The sequence below is a fragment of the Rutilus rutilus genome (assembly GCF_951802725.1).
Source record: "Rutilus rutilus genome assembly, chromosome: 19".
Taxonomy (NCBI): Eukaryota; Metazoa; Chordata; class Actinopteri; order Cypriniformes; family Leuciscidae; genus Rutilus; species Rutilus rutilus.
Window position 1 is genome coordinate 4,602,184 of NC_140232.1, and position 27,704 is coordinate 4,629,887.

Below are 27,704 nucleotides of genomic sequence, written 5' to 3' on the forward strand. Positions count from 1 at the left end.
CTCTGATCACTGGATCTGTCTACACTGAAAGGAATCTCTTGTATAATTTTTGGACTATGATGAGATCATTTACAAGAGAGCAGAACGTGCATACCTTACACAGTCTATGGTGCGTACACTTGAGAGAAAAAACGTGACTCATCAGTGGTGAGTAGGCTAACGTTAATCATAAACATCTCTGATTGGCCATTGCTAACCGCAACATGAAGTGTGATTAGTTATAAAACTCATTTTGGAAAATCTAATTATGCCATTCAAAGTTGTTATTATAAATTGGTGTTATCATCGGCTGCTGTGTAAAGTTTTACGTTAACTTTACCTCAGGTGAAAAAATGCGGCTATACAGCCACAAAAAGCATCATTAAAGCATAAAATCTATAAAAATGGGAATGTGACTTGATTAATGACATGCAAAAACAAAAGGACACCTTACTGTCAACAGAAATTACCTCAATTTTAAGCCCCACAAACATAATAACGTTAGGCCTAATTTACTGTTACACACCTACAAAAAAAAAAAAAAAAAAAGACAACTTAACGGCTAAATTTGTTTAAAGGTCATTTCAGTTAACAAAACAAAGTTCCCTATGGTTAAAAACACAATACAGACATGTTTAAAAAATATCCAAAAACGATTATGGGCCACCGCTCTACGTTTGAAAGAAACTGTAGGCTATCCTTGCGAATTGCGAAATTCTTGTAGTTTGAATATTTAAAATCTTTATAGTTGTATTTAAAATTTCCGATTATTTTCGGCAAATATTATATGACGTATGATATAGTGATCGTAATTAAAAACATTCGAAGCAGGACTACTTTGTCAAGCGTAATGTGTCGTCAGTCAGTGACTAGGTCATGTTGAACCCGTAGGTCCCATATGGGACCCACTTAATTTCTGACATTTCTGTCATTCCCAGCTTTGCAAATTGGAAATGAAATACATGTTTGATAAATTCATAGGCAGGTGAACGTTGTAATAATGATAATTCAAACAAAACGAAAAGTCACAATAGAAAATAATGCATTTTTATTTAAAAAGTTGTTATACTGATCAGATCCTATCTATGATATTATTTGTTATTTGTATATAAACGTGACTATCAACCAAATGTTATTATTTCAAAAGTTTAAATGTATAAATATATAAATTATGTATTTTAAGAATGAAATTATTTTGCCCACATAGGTCCGAAGGTCCCATATTATCATCCAACATGGGCATACCTATATGTGATCCACATTGTGAAATGGGACCCACATCAATTGCCCATGTTCAGCCCATGCCCACAAGGAACCCATGCTGCCTAGATATAACCCATATCAATGTTGGCTGGGAAATTGCAACTCCATCATTACATAGCCTATAGGCTACTTGAATAAATGTTTGGCTGACATTATGCAAGGAAGACTACACCTTCTTTTTCTTGTTTTTGAATAACATGGACAAATGGTGTAAAATAAATCAAAAAGGGTCCATTTTCATTTCGTGTTGACTTTAAATATGCATTGTAGGTTATTAGGTTTTGTGGATGAACTGGTACATTCTTCCCTCTAAGTTATTGTGTAGATGGCAATGACAAGTTGGTTTGCGTAAAGTTCAGCGTTGTGCAGAAGGAAAACATTACAACGTCGTCTAGTGCAATCCAGCACCCGTTCACTCAATCCACAGGATAGCCTACTTATAAAACTAAAGATTGCTGATGTCACTGTTGATTACAGCTCGTGATAAACACTTGCTGTGTGAACGTTTAGGAAAATACAAGTTCCTAAAACTTTCAGGAACTTCTGTTCTGTGTGTGGAGAATGCGGCTGATGTAGCCTATTTCTCGAACTCGCGCCCACAGTGTTTTCCCAAACAAACTTGTGTGTTAGCGGTATACTGGTGTAAACATTTATTTGTTTTCCTTCCTCCAAAAAGTACAAACCCCGCCCATCTCATGACTTCCCTCTAACTTTCAGTTTGCACACTTAAGTTTATGAAACAGATTATGCGACTGAACGAGCACATCTGGCTTCAGGTCCGAGTGAGTGAGAATGGGCTTCAGCGCGCTCGTGTGTGTGTGCGTGTGTGTGTGTGTTCTCGTGTTGTGTAGCGCGTCTCCGGTAAAACACCTGCAGAGGAACGAGCCTGAGAACAACACACCGATCATCGGTAAAACTCCTGTCTTCATAGTACTAGGCCTATATGTCAACCTGTGATTTAATGGCATCAGCTTCATTTCTCGTTTTGCTAACAATCTAAAATCATATTTAAACTTCGTCTGTAGGGATTCTGACGCAAGAGGTTGACAGTGAGGCTATGAAAAAATTTGGAAAGACTTACATCCCTTCATCATATGTGAAGTACATCGAATCCGGGGGAGCTAGAGTTGTGCCAGTTAGGTAAGTCTACTTCAGTTTGTTAGCATTGATTCGATTCATGTCAAAAAGAGATTCATTGATTCGAATTCCGTTTATTACAGCAGAGTTTTTAGGGAAATAATAAAATAATAGTCTATGCGAACTGAATGTAATGTTTCTGAGCACTTAATTGCATTTCATTTGCAATTGAATAGGCTTGTTTTATAGTTGAACTATAAAAAGCAATTATTTGAACTTAAGAGTGCCTTTTCGACCTATTTATGTAGTTATTTTAAGTACGTCTTCATATATCATTTCATAAATCTTTTGTTTTTGAAATATGGTGAAATGGTGGTAGGCTATACTGCTGAATGTACCATTGCTATAAATGTAATATTAAATAACACACTGTTGTTTATAATTAATAATCAAGTAGGCCTAGTATGCTAGTGAACACATCAAAATAAGTGTACTTCTTTGAAGCACGACAAAAGATTATTAAAACATAATGATCTAAAATAGGTACAGCTTTTTTTAAAGTTGAAAGTGGCCTTTTATTTTAGTAATATAATATTATGTGCGGTTACAGTTTTAAACAAATATATATACTTTAGAGAATTACAGTACAAGTGTACATTCAATACAATTAAGCACATCTCTTTTTCACAAGGGTTCCCATGACATATATGTTAATTATTTAGTCAGGAAATAATACACCATATATGAATTCACAAAACGGCGTGACTGATTATTAACCATTTCAGCCATAATGAAAACTGTACATTAAAATCCCACATTATTGAATTTAATGAAATGAAATCAGCAAATCAGTGTCCAAAACATGTTATTTAAGCAATCATACTAATAAATTTTACATTTTATGTTACAGGCTAAACCAGAGTTTTGCAGAACATGAAAAAATCTTCAAGTCAATAAATGGGTATGTTCTCCAACACTATTCTCAAACTAAACTCAAAATAATGAGATCCTTATTGTTATGATGACGTTTCCTGATGTATTCATTCATACATGATTAGTTACATTCTCAAGATTTAGGCCATTAGAGACATACAGAAAAGGATGTATCACAGCACTGAATACATGATTGAAGTAACCTAGATTTCATCAATTCTACAGGTTTATAATTAGTTCTGAATGTTTATCTGCGCAGAGCTACATTTATGCCCTAAATACAGTATTCTTACAGTAGCTTACAGGAAGTAAACAAAAGCAAATACAAAAGCATAACTTGCATAACATATCTGTCTGCCAATCAGTCTTCTTCTCATTGGAGGCTCCGTGAACCTGGAGACATCTGAGTTTGCTCAAACTGCTGGGATTTACTTCAGACTGGCCCTTAAGGTCAGTGAATTACAGTAAAAGTCATGTTTGTAAGTGAATGTGAGATGCTCCTCGTGTCTCTTGAACTATTAGTTGTTAATAAAATGCCACTGTCTTTATTTCAGTAGTTTTCATCATCTTATGAACTAAAATGAAGGAAATGAACAGGTTACCACTGATAGTTTTTTAAAAATGTTGTGTGCTGTTCTCAGGCACATGATGAGGGCGAGTACTTTCCCATCTGGGGAACATGCCTGGGATTTCAGCTGCTCACTGTGCTGGTGTCCGGAGAAAACCTGTTGAGTAAGACGACAGCCGAGAATGTCACTTATCCACTCAACTTCAGCTCAGGTACTCATACTGTATATAGTCTTAAGGCCCATTCTCACCATGGACGATAACTATAACAATAAAGTAGTGCTGGGCAATGATTAATCACGATTAATCGCATCCAAAATAAAAGTTTGTGTTTACATCATATATATGTGTGTACTGTGTACAACTATTTTGTTTATCTAAATACACTCATACTGTATGCATGTATATATTTAAGAATTTTTATTAAAATATACATTTAAGCTTACAGCTATATATTAAATCGATTAATCGCATCTAACATAAAGTTTGTAAATATATGTGTACACACACACACACACATATATATATATACATAGACATACAATATACTATATATAAATCCCAGTCAGCAACATAGTGTCGGCCCAGATCCGGCCCACATTTGGTACGTGTGGCTTCCATGTGTACCAGATGAGGGCCGGATCTGGGCCAACACTTTGTTGCTGACTGGGATATATATATATATATATATATATATATATATATATATATATACACTGAACAAAATTATAAACGCAACACTTTTGTTTGGGATGCTCTGGATCGGCGTATATGACAGCGTGTTCCAGGTCCTGCCAATATCCAGCAACTTCGCACAGCCATTGAAGAGGAGTGGACCAACATTCCACAGGCCACAATCAACAACCTTATTTTTTTCTTTCAATACTGTAAAACTGCACATTTTAGAGTGGTCTTTTATTGTGGCCAGCCTAAGGCACACCTGTGCAATAATCATGCTGTCTAATCAGCATCTTGATATGCCATACCTGTGAGGTGGATGGATTATCTCGGCGAAGGAGAAGTGCTCACTAACACAGATTTAGACAGATTTGTGAACAATATTTGAGAGAGATAGGCCTTTTGTGTACATAGGAAAAGTCTTAGATCTTTGAGTTCAGCTCATAAAAAATGGGGGCAAAAACAAAAGTGTTGCGTTCATAATTTTGTTCAGTGTATGTATATATATATATATATATATATATATATATATATATATATATATATATATATATGACTAGTATATATATCATTAAATGTAATTAGGTAAAAAATTTAAAAAATACAGCTGTGCTTGTATATCCACTAACAGAGGCTCCATCCAGTCGTATGTTTGCTAGCGTTCCTCCTGACCTCCGTAAAGCGTTGTCTGAGGAACCACTCACTGCAAACTTCCACCACTACGGAGTGACTACAGAGGTACATGCTTTATAAACACACCATATATGTTCATTCTAATCTAAATAACAAACAGCGAGCAATGAGCTCTTCCTCTTTCTCAGGCATTCATGGGTAATGAGAAACTGAAAGGCTTCTTTTCAGTGCTGTCCACAAACATAGCAGAAAACGGCCTTGAGTTTGTTTCCACAATGGAAGGTAAAAAACAACAACATATTTTTTACATTACAAACAAGCAGCCATACACAGTGTGGATGAATGATATGTGTCTGCAGGCAGGAATTACCCTTTCTATGGGGTTCAGTGGCACCCAGAGGTGAACCGCTTTCAGTGGGACCCGCGTTACAACTTTCCTCATTCCAGCAATGCTGTGCGCATCTCATCCTTACTGGCGGAATTCTTTGTTAATGAGGGTAATTACAGTCTCTCTCACTTGTTCACTTGTTTACTTGTTTGTTTGTGATGTCCCTGGTTTGTATACATTTGGATGAACAGATGCAGTGCTAAATGAACAAATGCATCTGTGTGTTTTCAGGAAGGAGAAGCACACACCACTTCAGTGAAGCAGCGGAAGAGAGCAGCGCGCTCATATACAACTACAACCCTGTTCATGTGGCAAACATCTCTGCTTATGAACAGATTTATTTCTTCTGATAACACTGGACGGTGCTGAGAAAGAAAACCCCTCTCTAGACACTTCAGATTGACAAATGTACTGTAATAATCACAGACCTCATATTTAAAGATATAATGTTTTTAACAGAGAGACAAATGAAATGTTTTCTTGAATTATTTTGTGATTTATGCTTACATAGTTCATTCCTTTAATAAATGTTATTAAATATGCAGATTTTTAAACCAAATAATTATTTTACAGTCCTGTTCCCAATGTACATGTACTGTACTTATTATAGTGATTGCAATAACTGGGTAATAACTAGGTACTAACCCTGAACCTAACCTTAACCAATGTAGTTACCTTATATAACCCAGTACTTTCTAAGGTAAGTACACTGTAAGAACATGCACTGTAAAATGAAGTGCGACCAAAATTGCACATGACAAAACATCAACTAGGCATTGAGGTCTCTCGAGTTTGAGTTTGCATGTTCTCCCTGTGACTCCGGGTGCTCCAATTTTCCCCACAAACAGTTTTCTCCAAAAACATGCAGTAGCCAATCGGGGAATTGGAGACGCTAAAGTGTCTGTAGGTGTGAATGCGCACGTGTGTGTGTGTGAGTCCCACGCCATGAATAGTAGGGTTGGGGAAAGACCTGGTGACCAACCCCGGAAAAATCACCGCCAAGAAAATTCATGGACAGTTTCTGACATATGGCAAGAGATGATCATAAAGAATCGGATTAGACGGAAATGGTTAATGAAAGGCACGTCATGCTTTGTGTGCCAGAAGAGGGCAGTATGGTCTCACATGGCATGTTTATACCTATTGTTTATACACTATTACATCTTTTTTTCTTGTGTTGTTTTACAAAAATAACCTAAAGAATTTATTTTACAATAATGATAAATACACTGTAGTACATTATTTAAACTGGATTATATATATATATATATATATATATATATATATACACACACACAGACATGCACATACACATATTATATAAATACAAACTTTTATGTTAGATGCGATTAGTCGTGATTATTAAATGTGTTATTCATGCATGCTAAGAAATTAACTTTGTTTACTGTTATAATAAACCTTGGCAGCCACAACATCATAAAGAAATGGGGAGGGTATTGAGGCCCTTGGGGGCCCCTCAGGACCAGGATCTTGAAGAAGCATGCAGGGTAAACTTTATTTAACTGGGGCAGTTTAAGGGCCTCTCCTATATCTCAGTACCACCGAGGGTGGGCTCTTCTGAGAGTACTGAGGCCCTTTGACGGCCCCTGCCAATCACAGGACCAGGCATAAAGGTGGGTACTTTTGACTCAAGCCATCATACTCAAAAGCCCAACATACTCCCAGCGAACAGGTAACGTTTTTAGAACTTTAGCTAACGTTCTGGACTATGAAAAATCTTTCTTCAATTTAATAAAAACGTTAGCACAAAAACATTGTAGAACATATTTTTTTTGCTGGGATGGTAATAATGATCGAGTCTTGCTCCGGCAAACACTCGCCTTTTCTGAAAAAATCTAGTTTGTGTTTTAGAATCGTTATTATGAACGTTACTATTGTATTTCTATTAAAATTAATTTAATTTCAACTACTTATACATAACATTTAACGTGCTACTTGAATGTTAAAATGACTTGTTTATGTGTTCATAAGTGAGTCAGAGATGACCGTGGAGATGTGCTGGTGGAGATTGGCTCTGTTCGGTGCTCATCACTCGGGCTGGGAGGGTCTTTAACTCGCTCGCTTTAGTTCTCAATGGATGCCAACATCAGCCACGACGCGCGAGCTGAGGAAAAACGACGCGCGCATCGCACTTAAACGCGCGCGAACGGCACAATATGAGCCGAATGTCGTGAATGTGACTGTATTTACTGACTCGCATCGTGTGAGGAGGACTGTGTTTAGTCAGATGAATCCAGATGTGCTGACAGAGCGACAGACAGACAGAGGGCATCATCTCTCTGTTTATAAACACACATCTGTTCATAGAGAGGAATCACACGGGTGGATTGATGCAGCCTTTCCAGTGGTGCAACGGTAAGATCACCTTTATCCTTCCTGGAATAGTGTGGGAGTTTATAGGCTGTACTATATTAAAACACAAATAAAAGATGGGGAAAGGTTGAGGGTTTATATACACAAACAATATAGCAACCAGAGGTTCTGCTAAATGGGTCAATGACAAAGATGTCTGAGATGATGATGATGAGGAGAAATCTAGTTTGAAACGCACGTGCCAGGTCCTAGAAATGTAATATTTCTATCCATTTTGGTTTCATACATTTTGAAAAACGTTTATTCCACAATCTCTACAAAAAAGTTGGATTTAATGAGTAAAAATGTCAAGTGGTGTAACCATACTAAAATTATTTCTTTATTGCCTACACTGAATACTCTGCCCAATGTAAACATATTTTTCAAAGTGATATTTTTCAAATCACATAGGCTATCTTAGAGCCATGAATATGTAATAGGTAGCCTAATAATATATAGGCCATGTCATTTTCTTAGGGTTATTCATTTGGCCTGTACAAAAAGTGTCTTTTTATATGTCCAAAATATTTCTTTTTCTTTTACAAAACTCTGGTTTCACAGACAAGACTTAGAAGATTAGTTCACCCCAAAAATGAAAATGATCTCATAATTTACTCTCCCTCAAGCCATCCTAGGTGTATATGACTTTCTTTCAGCCAAACACAACTGGAGTTATTTTAATATCCTGGCTCTTCCAAGCTTTATAATGGGAGTGAATCGAGAGTTTTTGAAGCCCATAAAAGTGCATCCATCCATCCATCATATAATCCATAAGGCTCCATGAGGTTAATAAAGGCCTTCTGAAGCAAAGCCATGGGTTTTTGTAAGAAAAAAATACCATATTTATAACTTTATAAACTATAATCCTAGTCGCAGATTAAAATGCATGTTTGAGCTGCTTCGACTTGCACTGACAGATCTTAAAATATGTCAGTGTCATTGTTTTGTCTCAACTTAATAGATGTTTATCCACTTAATGTTCATTGTTGTCTCTAACTGTTACAGTATATATTGTATTAATAAAGCATATATGAGGACCTCACACCCACTTTTAACGCAGTGTCATGAAGATTTTGACACTTAAAGGGACAATCATCCTGATGGAATAGATATTTGAACAGATTATTGATATTTTGTGGCATTCATCAGATCGTTCCTTTAGATCCGATACAGATCTTCTTCTCGTTCTGGCTCGATTCTTGAGATTCATTAAGGGCTGCTGAAAATATTTCGATTACACCCTTGTTTCATATTTATAGGTCATTCCATATTTGCCTTGAAAGCGCTTCATAGTCGAGAGCCCCATAATCTCTTGGGGTTGTTAATATTTCATGCACATTTTCAGTCTGCTTTTTTGTTAAAGACCCCTGTGGTGAAAAGTATTTAATGTTGTTTATGTGTCTATGTGATGGACAAACCATGTACAAATTTCACAGACAACACCATTATTCTCTCCTTAAAACGTGCTGTGTTTAAGGATCTGGTTTCCCAACACAAAAGAGCCGAGTTTAAATCCCGAGAAAGGGAGTCTCGCTCCGCAAACGGCTTTCTCTAGTGTTCTGTTACTGAACAAATGTGTCTGTTAAATGGCCAGCAACTGTAGTGACCTAGTTTTGCTTGTACACTTTTACGCTTGTGTCTCTTCCACACACCCCCTCATCTTACCGACTGCTTTATTTATTTATTTTTTGTTGTACTGCTAACAACACAAACACTTATAAGACATGCACTTACTTGTACTGAATGTATACTTGTTGTGCACTTCAAATCTTATATCTTGTAAGTATATATATATAAAAAACTACTACTATTATGATATAATATTAATGAAATAAAAGGCCACTTAAGTGTGCTTAAGAGATACACTTTCATCATGTTTTTTCTTTGAAATAATGTCAAATGAAAAGTTTCACATTCAAATTAAATCATTATGTTTAAATACATTTTAAGTACACTTATTTTGATGTGTTGACTGACATAATAAATCACAAGTACTTTTGATATTACATTTTTGATATTTTAAATGTACTTAATTGCAATCACATACAGGTTTCAATAAAAACAAATGTCATTTATATTGAAACTTGAATGTATTTGTTGCAATTTAGTACATTTAAATACAAGTATATTTTAGTTTAGGTTACATTTTATTTTAAATATAAAGAACTGTAATTAACTGTAACAGTAAATGTACTTATACATTTAAGTGCTGAGTAATAATAATTAACTACATGTACTTACTGTAGGGGTAGGGTTTGGATTTGGGGTTAGTTCGTTGCATGTAATTATGCATCATTTATAGTTATTACTACAGTAACTTACGTGTAACGTGTATCAAGGACACTGTAAAATAAAGTGTTACCTTTAGTTTAGCATAAATACTTGTCAGTAAAGATGATGTACTTACAATACAATATAACTAATTCAATAATAAAAATACCAACAACATAATACCATTAATTAATAATACAAATATTATGCATGCATACATTAAATCATTTATTATGAAAATTAATTATGATCAAATGATTAATAAAACAAAAATACTATGAGCAATATGAGCAAAAACATTTAATATAAAGTGTGTGGGACAAAGCAACAGATAATATGTTTATCAAGCTTATAAGAAAAAGAGCAGACTGGTGATCGACTAGACGGTTGACTGGGAATCGTCTTCCAGCATTTGGTAATATTTTCACATTAAACAAGAACTGGAATGGGGGAAAAGCCTCCTATTTTAAATCAGTTTTCAATAATATATTTAAAAGTCTCTATTCAAGTTCTTGAGGACGTTATGGGAGTGTGAGAATGAAGTGGAGAGACTATCGATTCCCTCTGACTCTACTTGAGGGAGTCGTGTCTCACTTTCAGCAGAAATGATGTTAAATGACAGTGTTATTGATTTCCGTTGGTCCAGAGATGACAGAAATGAAAAAGCCGCTGTTTATTTGTTTCAGTTGTCAACTGGGATCAAGTGCCATCCTTGTCATTTATTTAAAGGAATAGTTCAACCAAAAATGAAAACTCTGTCATTAATTAGTCACCCTCATGTAGTTCCCAACCTTTCTTTCATCTTTGATACTTAAATGAAGATATTTGAATGAAATCTGAGAGATTTATGTCCCTCCGTCTACACAACTACAACTTTTACGCTTCAGAAAGTTGGTAAAGGGATTGTAAAACTAATCCATGTGAGCGGTTTATAGTCCAAATTTTCTGAAAAGACACATATTGACCTCATTAAATCTGTTCATCGCTTTATATGACGAACAGATTTAATGTAGGCTTTTATTAAGCACAGATCTTTTTCCCATTGGGAGGTTCAAGGGTCGCTGGATTCAGGCTCATTGAATCTTTCACGACAGGTTTTAATGATGCACAGATTGTTAGCGGTCAGTTCACACACTTGTGTTTCCTCTTATGGAGAATCTAAACGTATGACCAGGGCTTGACATTAACATCCACCAACCCGTCAAATGTGTGTGTGTTTCAGCAGTGGTGTGTAACGCAATCACTCCTACTAGACACTTTGGCGGGTTGAATTTTATATATAATATGTCATCTTTTCAATCCTAGTCTTTTAAAAAGGCATCTGAAATAATAAACTAAGTGCAATGTAGTGTTGTCAAAAATATAGATTTTTAAATACATATCGATATTGAAATATCTGAGACCCTTCCAATACTCATTTCCGCAGAATAGACACATGATACCAGCGTCTCTCTCTCATCTCTCCGACAGCAAGTGACACACAAACCCGCCTCTCCTCACTCACTCAATTCATTTGCTCCGTATGAATATTGCTGGGTTTACAGAGCTTGAGTTTTGGCTTGGGATTGCGCATATTCAGCATAATTTTGCGCCGATTTTATGCTCACACCCAAAGTGCGGCACATAAAGCCGCCTCTCAGAACTAAACTGAGTTCTTTTTCGCTGCTTATTGCTCTTAAACAGTCAATTACACACAAAATAATGTCAAAATGCCAGTCTTGGCCAGTATTTACGTAAACACAGTCAGTTTTAAGTGAACATAAACAGTTGAGAAAGATAACGCATGTGTAACAGTATATTGGATCCGTCCGTCAGGTCTTAAAGTGACAGTAACCTAATATTCCTGCTGTCAAATTATGACATAATATTAAAAATATCTATATGTCAGTTTTTCCCATGGTATCAATGTCAGAATTGTGGCCAGCGAAAATGCTGAGTGGCTAGTAACTTTGGAAAACCACTAGTCACAGCGACTGGAGAGAAAAAAAGGTAATGTCAAGCCCTGCACATAACTGAGTGAAAGTCATTAAGAATCACTGTTTTTGACTAGTGAAGTCTTATTAAACACGTTACGATTAGTCATTAAACTATATTTGCTATATATAAGCTATATTTGTGTTCTGTTTGAATTATGTGTTGTTCTCCTGCTATAGTGTTTTAGTAATCAGATTTCACTTGACTGCCTCTGAATCCCCTGTCCTTGCGTGTATAGGGTGCTTCTGCGGTTTGGGACTGATCTACTCCAATAAGACCTGCACTATGCCATCCGTCAGCTTCCAGGACCTGCCTCTCAATATCTATATGGTTATCTTCGGCACAGGCATCTTTGTCTTCGTTCTCAGCCTCATATTCTGCTGCTATTTTATAAGGTAAATCTGATCTCATGCACACACAGAACAGGTGCACAAGCATATCTATCTTATCTATAACAGGAATCTGCTGTTCTCACAGCACACATGCAGACGTCAGGGCGGCTTGTGACACCAACACATTTGATGGGTGTTAATAATGGAACGATTATATTACAGGACCATGCAAATTGCTTCAAATATCTGAATCAAAATATGCCAATCCACTTTACAATCCAGTTATATTTTATGGTATTGTAGCATTTTCTTTTAAGTTAATTTATTTTCATATTCTTCTTCTTTATTTCCTTATATATTATATCCTATCATTTTTGTTTCTTTTCTTTTCCTATATCCTTCCTATCATATATCATATACCACATATCCTACCATACCCTATATCCTTCCTATCCTATCTGATATATCCTATCCTTTCCTATAATCATATATCAAACACGTCCTACTAGGGCTGGGCGGTATATCGAGTTTGTTCAATATATCGATCTTTTTTTAAGAAACGATATGGAATGAGGCAATACCGTTTATATCGATATACAGTAGTATATACGAGCGCATACGAGGACGCAGAGTGAGTTGCTGCGGGGAGAGTGCTTCATCATCCAGTTTGTCCTAAACATGATCCATGCTTTATATTAAGGGCTTTAAAATAAATGGTAAGATTATAACATGTATAGTTTAAAGTGGCTTGTCCCGTCAGATGTTCTGATATATCATGTGCTGACAGACAGATATATTCTTGCACTGTTGAATGTGTTTGAGATGTGGTGTTTTCCTCAGTGCATAACTTACATTTTGCAGGTATATTTTCCATCTGTAAATGTTAGAAAATCATGCAAATATTTCCGTTTTGCTGTCAGAAGTGAATCTCCGCTAAACTTCACAGATTTCCGTGAACCAGCCAAAACAAACAGAGCGCAATTGAATAGGAGCGCAAAAATTCGGACTAAAATATACATATTGCTTATATGTTATATATTAAATATATTTGTTGTTGGGCAGTAAATGTGCCAAATGTAGAATTTAAAACCTACAAGTAAGTGTATTTTTATGATAGCAGTAACTCTAAAATTACTATTGTAATGTGGTAATCAAATGTAGGTTAATTAGTCTGTGCTTTTGTTTGTATTTATTTTCATTTTTTAGTTTAGTGAATTTTAAAAATAAATTACAATGTTAAAATGTAATGTGATTTTTAACCCTTTTTTTGCTCATAATATATACCAGAGCATACATTACTTTCACTATATTTGCATTTAAAGCCTTCAATATGAACATTGTTTCCAGGACAACATTGGGCAGGATGTGAATTCAATATATTTTTTAATATAAATTTATATATATTTTTTTTAAATCCAAAAACGTTGAAAATACCGAAATGTATACCGTATATCGCCATTCAACCCAAAAATACAGAAATATTGGTTTTTGACCATATCGCCCAGCCCTTTCATACTCTATCCTATCCTATCCTACCCTATCCTTCCCAATCCTACCCTATCTTATCCTATCCTATCCTACCCTATCTTACCCCATCCTATCCTATCCTATCCTATCCTATCCTATCCTATCCTATCCTTCCCTATCCTACCCTATCCTATCCTACCCTACCCTATCCTATCCTCTCCTCTCCTCTCCTCTCCTACCCTCTCCTACCCTATCCTACACTATCCTATCCTACCCTACCCTATCATATCCTATCCTTCCCTATCCTACCCTATCCTATCCTACCCTACCCTACCCTATCCTATCCTATCCTATCCTATCCTATCCTATCCTATCCTATCCTTCCCTATCCTTCCCTATCCAACCCTATCCTATCCTATACTATCCTATCCTCTCCTACCCTATCCTACACTATCCTATCCTACCCTATCCTTCCCTACCCTGTCCTATCCTATCCTATTCTACCCTATCCTATCCTATCCTATCCTATCCTTCCCTATCCAACCCTATCCTATCCTATCCTCTCCTACCCTATCCTATCCAATCCTACCCTATCCTATCCTATCCTACCCTACCCTACCCTACCCTATCCTATCCTGTCCTACACCATCCTATCCTACCCTACCCTATCCTATCCTGTCCTACACTATCCTATCCTACCCTATCCTATCCCATACTATCCTTCCCTATCCTACCCTATCCTATCCTATACTAAACTATCGTATCCTATCCTATCCTATCCTGTCCTACACTATCCTTCCCTATCCTTCCCTATCCTACCCTATCCTATCCTATCCTATCCTATCCTATCCTACCCTATCCTATCCTATCCTATCCTATCCTATCCTATCCTATCCTACCCTATCCTACCCTATCTTATCCTGTCCTATCCTACCCTATCCTACCCTACCCTATCCTGTCCTGTCCTACACTATCCTACCCTACCCTACCCTATCCTATCCTACACTATCCTATCCTATCCTACCCTACCCTACCCTATCCTATCCTATCCTATCCTACCCTATCCTATCCGAACCTATCCTATCCTATCCTACCCTATCTTATCCTGTCCTATCCTACCCTAACCTATCCTATCCTACCCTACCCTATCCTGTCCTGTCCTACACTACCCTACCCTATCCTATCCTATCCTATCCTACCCTATCCTTTCCTATCCTACCCTACCCTACCCTACCCTACCCTATCCTATCCTATCCTATCCTAACCTACCCTATCCTATCCTACCCTATCTCATACTATATTAACCTATACTATACTATCTTATCCTTTCCTATATCATATATCCTATCCTATCCTTTCCTATAATCATATATCATATATGTAATATATCATATATCCTACCCTATCTTATCCTATCGCATATTTGATATTGTAAGGGGTTTTACAGTCAAAGACCCAGAACCAGATATGATGAATGAAGACCCAGAGTCAGAATTATAATGAACTGAAGAAAAGTTTTACTGAAGATAGTTTGCAGTTTCATCAGCAGAAGTCAGCTTCAAGACTCACACAGGAGTTTGTAGGCCGCCCCGCTTACAGTTACAAAGATCACAGCAGTTATACCCTACACCAAGGTCAAAGCTACGTCCTTGCTTCAGGTTGCAGTTTCTGATTGGCTAAGAACACATATAGTCACACATGGATAGATATGTCCAGATTGTCGCATGCCGAAGTGTCCCATAGCTCCTATACAAGACCTGCACAGAACATCCAACGCACACACAAAAGCACTAGGGAATCACAGCTTCTCCAAGGTTGAAGAGAGCCTGAGCTAGCTATCATCAGGACAAACTACCAAAACATACTGATAATACATTCCCTTCTCAGGAAGAAGTACAGATACTATTCACTTTAGTTTCTAGAGAAATACACATGAAAGAGGAACTGTAATTCTGTAAATCAGGTGAAGTCACGTATAGTTGGACCCCTGTAACCTTCACTCGTCAGCTAGACACAGATATATAGACAACACATGTTAAGATCACATCAGAATGTACCTAAAAGCAGCTAGTTAACACTCACAGCAAACATATGATTAAAAATATATTTGAATCACTCATTTCTTGAATATAGAAATTATTTATGTAGAAATGCTTATCCTTGATTATTAATCACTCATTACATATACATTGAAGCAGCAGTGGATTCCAGTCCACCCCCTTCAATATCATATCCTATCCTATCATACATCAAAAATTATATCCTATCCTATTTTTGTATATCCTATCCCATCCCATCCTATCTCATATAATAAAATATGTAATGTCATATCATCTATCCTATCTTATCTTATCCTTTTTTTTACAGAATAAAGTATCCTATCCTATCATTTTCCTTTTCTTTTCTTTTCTTTTCAATTAATTTAATTTATTCTTTTCTTTTTCTTCTTCTTTATTTCATTATCTATCCTATTCTATCCTATTTCTTTTGTTTCTTTTTTTCTTTCCTTATCTATGCTATCTTATTGAAGTGTATTGATGGCAAAGCACAGATAAAAGACTTTTTTTTAATCAATTTATCATTATTTTAAATGATTTCTCTGTTGACTATTGGACAACATGCAAATCATGTCAAATGCAAATGAAAGCCCTTCAAGAATTAGCATCGCAGACGCTGAAGAGCTTGTGTCGTGATTCTACTGCCATACAAATCAGTGATTCACCGGTGAAACTGAACTCAGGTTTAATCCTGGACCTGAAAATGACTCATGCCGTGTCCATGTTACAGATTCAGCCACACTTAGTGAGTTATACTTTCACTTTATCTTGAGTTATCTCTCTCCTACTGTGAACGTGAAGACCAGAATTCACATCAGACTGATACAGTTATCATAATTACTTAAAATCAGTCATAGTATCCCAATATAACTTGACTTAATATAATAAAAACAACAAGACTGAAATAGAGTGAAATCTAAAATAGAGTGAATTATACTTCTCATCATTTTTCAGTAATTGTATGCTTTATCTTTCCTATGTCATCAATAGTAAATTGAGACATCAAGCCCAAAGTGAGCGCTTTGGATACAGAGAGGTAAGAGAGAGTAAGAAGAGATGCTTTAAAGAAGTCATAGCTGACATATTTATCATGATAGTCAAGGCTAATTGTACTTACTGTTGGCATTTGTGTCGATTGCAGGTTATTTTAAAAGGAGACCCGAAGAAGCTGAATCTTCATGGGGTAAGAAACTGCCTTGACTCCTGGAAAACCTGGAAATATCAGGGAGTCGTGGAAATTAGTCAGATGTTTTTAATAGAAGTCTAAGAAATTTCTATAGTAAATATATATATTTTTTCTACTTATGCTCAGCTCTAAAACATTAAGGGCCGGATTTACTAACAGCTTGCTCTAGCAAACCCTATTTTGGTGTTAAAAAAAAAAATACTAAAGACATGCAGTGAAAAATGAGCGATGACAAGGTGAGGACACAGTTATTTTTGAGGCTGACCGTAGGAAAAAATAAGTATAATTCAAGTTCATTTTATTAAGTATACGTAGGTAAAGTTCAAGTATATTTAAAGTATACTTTATGTAGGAAGTATACTAATATCAATGTACTAGAAGTATACTTGTAAGTGTATTGTTTCCATACTACTTTAGTTTACTATTATTTATATATAATAGATTTATACCTATTACTACTAGTATACTACTATGTTCCTATAACTACTTTAACTCCTTCCATTTTGAAAACATTTTATTCTAGCTTTGATGGTTGAGGAGACTCCCCCTTCCATATGTAAAGCGCTTTGAGTATCCAGAAAAGCCATATATAAATTAGGGCTGGGCGATATGGCCAAAAAAAAAAATCACGATAATTTTTTTTATACCAGTCGATATCGATAATTATCACGATAAAAGTCAAATCTTTATTTCTTTCAAGTTTAAAGACAGATTTTTGCTCCTAAGTGAAAGTTGTAGAAACCAGAGCGTTAATTGTGGTTTTAAACTACTATTGTCAGAACATATCAGGACAAACACTTGCCAAACTGGTGAACATTTCACAAATCTGAGGTAGAACATTCAAACATTTGTCATTTTTCCTTAACAAAATAAATATCTTTATTGGACAATTCATTTCTTAGTTTCTGCATGTGCTCATTTTTATTTGGTAAAATTTTATATTCTGACTGTTTGAGTTTATGCATTTAGATCATGATAACCTCACTATCATGGCAAAATGTAACTTTATGGTTTCTATGGTATTTGTATGAAAAACAGTAGCCTAAATACATTATTAAATACTGTAATTATATTCCATCAGTCCTTTAATACATCGTCTACATTAATAATATAATACAATTCAATATGTATATCCCACATTTCATGGTGCAGTTAATATTACTAGGCTAAAGGCCCGTTCACACCAAGCACGATAACTATAAAGATAACGATAAAGATAACTATATATGCGTCCACACCAACGACCGATAACGGTCTTTTTATTCTAAGCACGCGCGCGCCCGCCCCATTTTAAATGCGCGAGACCTTTAAATTAGAATGGATTCTGATTGCCTGTCAGTGTTTTATCGTTTGACAGCTGGAAAAAAATCGCTCTGAAAGTGATCCCAACGATATCGTTCCTCATATCTTTATCGTTATAGTTGTGGTGTGAACTCTGTTATTCTTTAATATGGAGAACGATTTTTAGAATTATATCTTTATCGTTATCTTTATAGTTATCGTGCTTGGTGTGAACGGGCCTTAACGTTACAGTAAATCCATGGTAAATGATGGGGATTTGTAGACGGAAAAGCCTTCTGACAATATCGTTGTGCACAGTGTTTCTCCTGTTTGTCAGCGCTGTTTCATCTGCCTTTAAACTGGTTTAAATCACTGAGACATTTGTGTTCTTCGCTGAATTCAAGCGCTTCTCACTGGATCTCGTGACGAGACCGATCAGAGTAAACGCATCTGCTCTAGGCTAGGGTGAGCTCGCGCTGCGCTGCCGTTTGGACTTTGAGCCGAGCGGATAAATGGTCCATGTGGCGCGCGGTTCAAATGAGTTTCGTTCCGCTTTTAGCGCATAAACATTATCGAACATTTATCGAACTCTTGATATCGTTTTATCGAGACAAATTATATCGCGATAATTATCGTTCTCGTTTTATCGCCCAGCCCCAGAGCCGGCCCGTCCATTAGGCGACATAGGCGGTTGCCTAGGGCCCCGCCTTGCCAGAGGGGGCCCCTGGATCTGACAAATGCTATATTTTATAAATCGTTAATTAAGCATAATATTGAGAATTCACTCAGGTGCGTGCATCTCGACTTTCGCAGTCAGAGATGCTCGGCGCATTGCATGGACCTGACTAATCATGATACAGTTCACAGAGACGGTGAGTATCTAATAAATTACCCAGACCTACAACATACATACAAAGGATAGCTCTGTATAGTTCAAACATGACAAATTTCCAAAAAAGATAATAAATACATAACAATAGAACGAATAAAATACGAAAACATAAGAAATATACACAGTAGCTCCTCACATGCTAATTTGCATAATACCGCCCGAGATATAGTGGGAGACCTCGAGTACCGTAATTATCACAGTATTCACACACACGGATTCCACCACACTTCTCTCCAAAATGCTCACGTTTTAGAAACAAGAGAATTTTTTTTTTTTTTTTGTGGTGCTCTTACCCTTTAGTAATGCTTAATTTCTTAGGCCTATATGATGCATTTTGCATGACAGAAAATGTGCTGTCAAAAATAAAATACCAAATATTATAATCTTTATGGTAATATCGACTTCACATATTTGGATTGCCTCTTGTCTGTCATAACGTCACGAAGTCTCGTCAGAGTCGTAGTCATACAGCAATGCTATTTTTAGTTAATTGAAATAATAATGTTAAACTGTGGTAGAAATGGCATCCAAACGCCATCTTTCTGGATCTGAAAAAAGGAAGAGGAGAATGGTTGAGGAATAAAGACAAGCTCAAAGTAAAGGTGTGTTCTTCTGACTTCTATAAATAGTGCGTTATTTATTGCTGTATTATTAGTTTTACTAATAAATGTAACAATGCCCGTGATCGCAGACAGACAGACATGGAAAAATTGGGCCACATTCAGCATGTTAAGAATTATCTACCCATGCATTTTGTATAGATTTTAATCCTCTGATGAAGTTATCGTAGTTTTTTTAAATTAAGGTGGACCATCTCAGACCTCAAAATGGCCGTTTTACCCCTTTTGATAGGCTATTTATGCAATTAATTTATATTAACAGTCTCTTTTTCTGCAATTTCTCAACTGAGAATAATGGTCATTAATAATCACTATTATAATTTTGAGCAAAATAATTGTGATTATCAGTTCCATTATTATCATGCAGTCCTAACCCACCCCATCCATTCTCCCTTCCCGCTAAAAACAGGTTTCTCCCTCTTTCCAAATTAATATTTAAACATTTCTAAATAATACAAAACATTTTTATTATTGTGATCATCAGTAAAAAGTTAAAATGTAGCCTACTGCATTTCTAGTCATTATGCATAATTACTACTGCATTTACAAAAATACCTTTAATTTATGCTTTATTTTATATGCTTTATTTTTTATGTGTGCTTTCTGTTTTTTATGTACTAGGCTAGGGCTATGCTAAAAATCTCTTAGTTTCTTAGTGTTTTTTCATATGTACGTTGAATGTTACACTTTTATAAACTTATATATTGAGCAATCTATAGCCTAATTTTTTAAATATATTATATTTAACCCTTTGATGCGCACACTATGGATACCCCTTCTAATGCACAACATGGGTCTAAAAAGACCCGTATTCATTTCCTATGTTATTTCATGCATGGCTTGGCATTTTTTTTTGTTTCACCTTTTGAAATCACTTTATTTGAGCATTTACTATTTCATGATCTATTAATTTCATGATTTATGAATATAATTTTTATTTTATTTTATGATCACAAATTCATATTTTAATATTTTTTTATAAGTTTTGTGTTAAAACATCAAGTTTACACATATGGGTCTAAAATGACCCATGTATGCAAGCGTGATAAAACAAAAGAATAAAGAAAACTTTTTGTTAAAATAACCAATGTCACAGTTGTTTAGATCAACACATTTACTGTAACACTTGAAATATGTTTATTGGCCACTTTGTCACACATAACACGCATATATGCCTAACCGATAACACTGAAATTGAACTGTAGTGTAGTGCAACTGTAGGGGGATCTCCTCAACCACCACCAATGTGCAGTATCCACCTGGATGATGCGACAGCAGCCATAGTGCACCAGAACGCCACCACACACCGGCTTATGTGACCGATAGCATTGATTTATGACCACAAATAAAAATGAATAACGGTACAAGGTTTCTGCCCAACAGCGACAATATATACTTTTATATATAACTTTCTATTGCAAATTTTATTTTATTGACCTAGCTAACATTAGATAAAATAGAATGTCGACGCAAGCTAGCTAATGGTATTGGACATGTTTCTCTTTCACACTAGTAATGGTTTTCAAGGTCAAGGTAACCTTAGCCTACAAGGCTATATCTATATTTTTCTGTAACAAAAAAGTGTTTTAAATAAAACTTACATGCATGAAAAATACAAAAGCAGCCGTGTTGAATTGTGAAATGTGTGGCAGATGAATAGTTTTCTGCAGTAAATATATTTATACATATCAAAGGTTCCTATACGGGTCATTTTTGACCCATGTGTGTAAAATGGATGTAGAAATACAAAAATCGTGTTTGTTTATAAAGTAAGAAAGGAAAAATAAACATAATGATTTTTGAAAATCAAAAACAAGATATTTAATGAACACCTGGATTAATAAATTATAAAATACATTTATTTCAAAGATTCAGCAAAGAAACATGAATACGGGTCTTTTTAGACCCATGTTGCGCATTAGAGGGGTAGTGACACAAAAACCATTTTTATTCGAAAAGTAAGAAAGGAAAAATTTAAATATTGATTTGTAATGATCTAAAACAAGTTAATTGAGGAATACCTGGAATACTGAATGATTAAATAAATTTCTTGCAAAGATATAGAAAATGAAAACTCAGTCGGGTCTTTTTAGACCCATGTTGTGCATCAAAGGGATATATATATATATATATATATATATATATTATAATTTATGTACAATTCATACATTTTATTTAATTTATTTGAGTTTCATGTAAATATTTTTTTCATTTTTGAATGCTACACTTAATACACATTTACAAACTTAAATATTGAAATTGTCGTATCATGTGCTTTCTCTTCCTTCATAAAATTGTTATGAGAGTTTTTTACTCCAGTGGGGCCAATTTTCATGATCTTGCCTAGGGCCCCACAACCCCACGGGCCGGCACTGCCCAGCCCTAATATAAATGTAACGAATTATTAATTATTATATCAAAACATAGATGGAGTAGATCGAGTTCATCAACACCTCCAAAGCCACAGTCCTATATCATCAACATTAAACAGCATATATATCATAACTGCCTAATGTTTCTGAATGAAATGTTGACCCAGGATTTATTTTTCAAAAAACGCTTTCAGGGAAAGAGTTAATATCGCGAGATCTCTACACCCCGAGTAATAATATGTCACAATATGACTGCTTTTACTGTATTTTCGATCAAATAAATGCAGCCTAGCAATAGATTATCTCTAATTGAAGCTTCCATGCATTTGTTTCCTCTTTTCCTCCTTGTTTTGTCCTTCTACAGCAGACGTGTGCCGTGTGCCTGGAGGACTTTAAGGTGAAAGATGAGCTGGGAGTGTTGCCGTGCCAACATGCCTTTCACAGGAGGTAATAAGCAGGAGTGAAACAGCTGGTGTTCATAAAGCTTCATCTGCTATTGTTAGCAGCACTGCGAATGACAGGAGACTGACCGGAACTATACTGCGCTGTTTCTCTTCAACATACTCTGTTTCCTTTTGTATTTAGGCCCTTTTGTTTACTGATGTCTACTTAGATATAGCAGATATTGCAGGTGTTGATTAATACCAATCGGATATTAAAATTAGATAAAAAAATCTAGCAAAAGGGTAAATACTAGGGGTGTAGCGATACCCTCATGTCACGATACTGAACTCACAATACCATATTATTGCCATACTCCAAGACACATAATAAAAGGTTAACAAAAATGAACTGTTGATTAAAATGCTAAATTTGATATTACATTGTAGTGTAAATGAATAGTCTTGGACTTGGTGCTGGAAACCCAATGCACAGGACAATAGAGACACCAGAATAACAATATTCATGATTCTGAAGCTGAAAATACAGAATTATTTTAGACGAATATTCTTGCCAGAAAAACATTTGTCATTATCAGGACAAACAAATATTACAGAAATAAGTGCTCTATGTATTAAACGCAGGACAAATTAACAGCAATGTATAATCATTTTATTAATATTTGCACTCTGTCACTGACTAGATATATTTAAAATAATGTAGGCCAATTTTTACTGGTTACATTTGCCATTATCACGACACACAAATATTCCCCCATTGCATTATTATACATTATATTCAACATTATATAGTAGTTCAATGTAGTACTGACACTAAAACTCTGTAAACTTAATTTTTAGTCTCGCACTGTAATTTTTATTTTGGGTGAACTACACACAATACATATCGTCACCATCCACGATTGATGCATTTTTGTATTGCGATATATAGTGACACGATATATTGTTACACCCCTACAAATACACATGCGTGTTGTTGGACTAACTGTAGTGTGTGTGTGTTTACAGGTGTGTGGTGAAGTGGCTGGAGGTGCGCTGCGTGTGTCCCATGTGTAATAAACCCCTGGGCGGATCGCCGGAGCAGAACCAGAGCATCGGGACTCTGCTGGACGAGCTGGTGTAGACGAACATCTGACTCTCTCTGGAGTCTTTTACAGACATCAACAGCCCGAATACTCTCTGATCCGACACCTTATTCTGAGACTGAACCTCACAGATCAATTAAACACAAGGGAAACCATAGATGCTTGACTGAAGAAACTTGAAAGGCTTTGTATCTTTTGAGAAAAGGCCTTTAATTTAACATTGAAGTCTAGCCGAGCTGTTCAGTCAATGTCAGTTTGTACGCTGACTCGAGGCTAATTCACTACAGGTTCTCTGAGGAATTTACTGTATAGAGGGGTTTATGTGTAAAATAAGGTCTTTGGTCAACACTACTTCAAGGTTTATGAAGAATTTGAAGTTGGAAATACTTGAGTGCTTTATAAACTCATAAGAACTACAACTACCACGAGGATGTGAGTTTAATACTTGAGCAAACAAACAACCATTGTAGTCTTTAAAGGATTAGTTCACTTCAGAATTAAAATGTCCTGATAGTTTACTCTCCCCCACGTCATCCAAGATGTTCATGTCTGTCTTTCTTCAGTCGAAAAGAAATTAAGGTTTTTGAGGAAAACGTTCCAGGATTTTTCTCCATATAGTGACTTCAATGGGGTCCAACGGGTGGAAGGTCCAAATGTGAGTTTCAGTGCAGCTTCAAAGTCTCGACACGATCCCAGCCGAGGAACAAGAGTCTTATCTAGACAAACCATCCGCCATTTTATAACAAAAATAAACATTTATATACTTTTTAACCACAAATGCTCATTTTGCACTAGCTGTGATGCGGCACTCATTACGTAATCACGTTGAAAGGTCAAGCGTGACGTAGGCGTAAGTACCGACCCAGTGTTTACAAAGCGAATGTGCAAAGACTAAGTCAAACGGCGTTTACAAAAAAAATAAAAAGGTAAAACAACGATGTCGGACGATTTTGAACTTAGAGGAGAAAATGAGATGGAGTTTTTCACCCTACTCTACATTTTTTAACCTGAACACGCGTGACCTTTCAACATGATTACGTAATGCGTGGCGCATCGCAGAGCTAGTGCAAGATGAGCTTTTTTTTTTTTTTAAAGCCAATGGTTTGTCTAGATGAGACTCTTATTCCTCGGCTGGGATCGTGTCGAGACTTTGAAGCTGCACTGAAACTCACATTTGGACCTTCAACCCGTTGGACCCCATTGAAGTCACTATATGGAGAAAAATCCTGGAACGTTTTCCTCAAAAACCTTAATTTCTTTTCGACTGAAGAAAGACAGACATGAACATCTTGGATGACGTCGGGGAGAGTAAACTATCAGGAAATTGTAATTCTGAAGTGAACTAATCCTTTAAGTAGAAACGTTTTAAAGCACACAGCAGTTTTACAATTGTCATCTGAGGTATCAGTGTGTGTAATTCAAGTTGTAGAACAAACAGTGCCAAAATGAAATGTAAAAACAGACCGTATTTTACTCCAAGACCACTAAAAACCCATCTGAGACTCCTGTGAGAGCCCATCACTGGGTTTTAGGACTACAAACTGAACATCTCTACTGTAAATGCTCTACATAAGACCGGCTGATGGAGGACACTGCATTTACAGCGTTCCAGCAGCAACAGCACAGTGCATTGGGCCCAAAGAAATTCATCACTGAGTGAATGAGTGTGTGAGTGGGTTTTACAGTCATCAGTAGTTGTGACAGATGTCACGTTCATTCTAGATTATATGTGCACAAATCATCGACTGTCTTAAGAGATTTTAAGCAAACACTACCACAGAAATGGGCTGCCAGTGAAAACACAAGTGACTTTCTTTTTGTATTTGGAGTTTTTCGTGTTTGTTCATTGTAATCTGTTTGCCATTGTTATCTGCAGTGTTTTAGTCAATGTTTTCACACCAAAAAAAATGAACATTTGACAGCATATATCTGTGCAGTATGTTTCCTTTTCTCTCTGTGTGTGTGTGTGTGTGTGTGTGTGTGTGTGTGTGTGCAGCTGACCTTTGACCTGTTAACTGTCACATGTGGAAAACATCTGATCTTAAATGGTTGTAAATCATGAATGCTTTGGAATACAGATCTAAAGCAGATTATTGCAGAGGTGAAAAGAAGTAAATAAAGTTATAGAAGTTGTTCAAGTTTACTGTAAAGCATATGTAGGCTACTTTACAGTATTTATTTTATACAATATATATATATATATTTTAAATAATAATTTGCAATCTACAATTGCTAGAAAATCCAATTTGAAGTTGATATTACAAACATTTCGTTGCTGTGAGATTTTCTTTAGGCGCTATACCTAAAATAGCCGCAGGTGATCGGCCATTGGTTAACATGACGCTGTTCACACTATCACATGCATCACTCACACTAACAAATCAATGAACTTTCATCGAAAATGTAACATCATTGTGCAGTCTAGTGCTGTAAAAACCAAGGAGAGGTAACCTTAGAGGTGCGATTGATGTGCTGGTTATGTGTTTTTTTTAATGTAGGCCTATAACTAAATATGCAATATCCATATGCAAAATTATCACATCAATGATAAACTAAATGTTGTGAAAATTCTCTGCTAATGTCTATTGCAGATACAGATATTCATACATGTGAATAACTAGGTTTTCATTTGCACATCGACCGTTCCAATATGGCGGACGGCAGACAGACACCCATAATCCATCCTTCCCTTTCCTTTCCTTCAGCTCTTGCACTTCACACTTGGACAGCACATACCCACGTTGACCAACAACGTGTTTCTCCTTTTATGATTTTGATTATGAATGAATTTGACAGCAACACAAAAGAATATGGCCATATTATGTGACCTGAGAGCTTTCAGGTAAAAGATGAGATGCGAATGTTGCCATGACAACATCACTTTCACTGGAGGCAGTGAACATCCAGACAACAGGTTGGTGAGGCTGAGGTTTGATTCGTTCAGGTTATTCATCGCTTCGTCACTCCACGGTGTTTTCAGAGGGGTCACCTGACGCATTTTACACGATGTTTAGTGAAATAGCCTGCTGTTGCCACTATGTTTTTGATTAACTTACATAGATTGTGTCACGTGTTTATGAATGTTTACGATTCAAACATTTTGCTGATCTGACAGAAGAAAAAAGTAAATGAGGCAAATATATACTGTGGAATTCATGTAATTCATAGGCATCGCATACTTCCCTATATAGTAGACGAAAAACAGTATGCCTATAGGCTATGACAAAAGAAGTATGTCTGTATTCACAGTACTCATAAAAGAGTCGGCTAAAGTGCTCGGATGATCAGGTGAGATTCTAAAGTGTGCATATGATGGACACGTTACTATCCCATGAGGCCACAGGAGAGGATTTATGAATGACAGTCAAGCGACGCTAGTAGGTCACGTGATAATGACAACATGGCGAATGTAGTAGGCCTACACTCATCCATAATATATAGAACATATTTTTTATTAGCGGCCGTGGAGTAATTTCTTATTCAAAATAAGCACCTACTCAATAGAGTATGCGATATCGGACGCAGCCATGGTGAAAAACTATCCATGATCCTCTACAGAAAATTCCACTTAATCGAGTCGTCTCGCAACACTCTTACGGTGATGATACACAGGGCAACTTTTTGAGCAATGTTGCTGGGCAATCTAGCCGAGCGATTGTTGCCGACAGTTGACGGCAACATTGCCCAGCAACATTGCCCAAAAAGTTGCCCTGTGTATCATCACCTTTAGAATATTTAAATATTTATATATGCATATTTTGTAACAAACTGAAAACATATTGTTTCTATAGATATAATCAACAACTTTAAATGAATAGTTTTACATTTCTCCATCGTTCTCCACTATGAAATCAAAATGGACAATTCTTTTTTTT

At 36.0% G+C, this 27,704-nt stretch overlaps 2 protein-coding genes across 6 annotated transcripts; both read left to right on the forward strand.

Moving 5' to 3' along the window:
* Nucleotides 1–1,939: 1,939 nt before the first annotated feature.
* Nucleotides 1,940–6,003, forward strand: LOC311278686 (gamma-glutamyl hydrolase). The gene is made up of 9 exons (XM_084389695.1): nucleotides 1,940–2,152; nucleotides 2,268–2,382; nucleotides 3,230–3,280; nucleotides 3,618–3,702; nucleotides 3,894–4,032; nucleotides 5,129–5,235; nucleotides 5,319–5,412; nucleotides 5,490–5,627; nucleotides 5,750–6,003. Exons 1-9 carry the CDS (start codon nucleotides 2,035–2,037, stop codon nucleotides 5,866–5,868), a joined length of 966 nt encoding a protein of 321 aa, XP_084245821.1. The 5' UTR covers nucleotides 1,940–2,034; the 3' UTR covers nucleotides 5,869–6,003.
* A 1,566-nt stretch (nucleotides 6,004–7,569) lies between these two features.
* Nucleotides 7,570–25,752, forward strand: rnf122 (ring finger protein 122). Of its 5 annotated transcripts, none has more exons than XR_014625352.1 (7): nucleotides 7,574–7,894; nucleotides 12,375–12,531; nucleotides 16,983–17,028; nucleotides 17,134–17,175; nucleotides 22,708–22,790; nucleotides 23,753–24,278; nucleotides 25,168–25,752. XR_014625352.1 is itself a non-coding variant. In XM_084388393.1 (6 exons), exons 1-6 carry the CDS (start codon nucleotides 7,870–7,872, stop codon nucleotides 23,865–23,867), a joined length of 465 nt encoding a protein of 154 aa, XP_084244519.1. In that variant the 5' UTR covers nucleotides 7,570–7,869; the 3' UTR covers nucleotides 23,868–24,740. The 5 variants fall into 5 exon arrangements, 3 of the variants coding, with proteins under 3 accessions (XP_084244519.1, XP_084244518.1, XP_084244520.1); XR_014625353.1 differs by having other exon boundaries at nucleotides 7,605–7,894; nucleotides 22,711–22,790; XM_084388393.1 differs by lacking the exon at nucleotides 25,168–25,752 and having other exon boundaries at nucleotides 7,570–7,894; nucleotides 22,711–22,790; nucleotides 23,753–24,740.
* The last annotated feature ends 1,952 nt before the right edge of the window (nucleotides 25,753–27,704 follow it).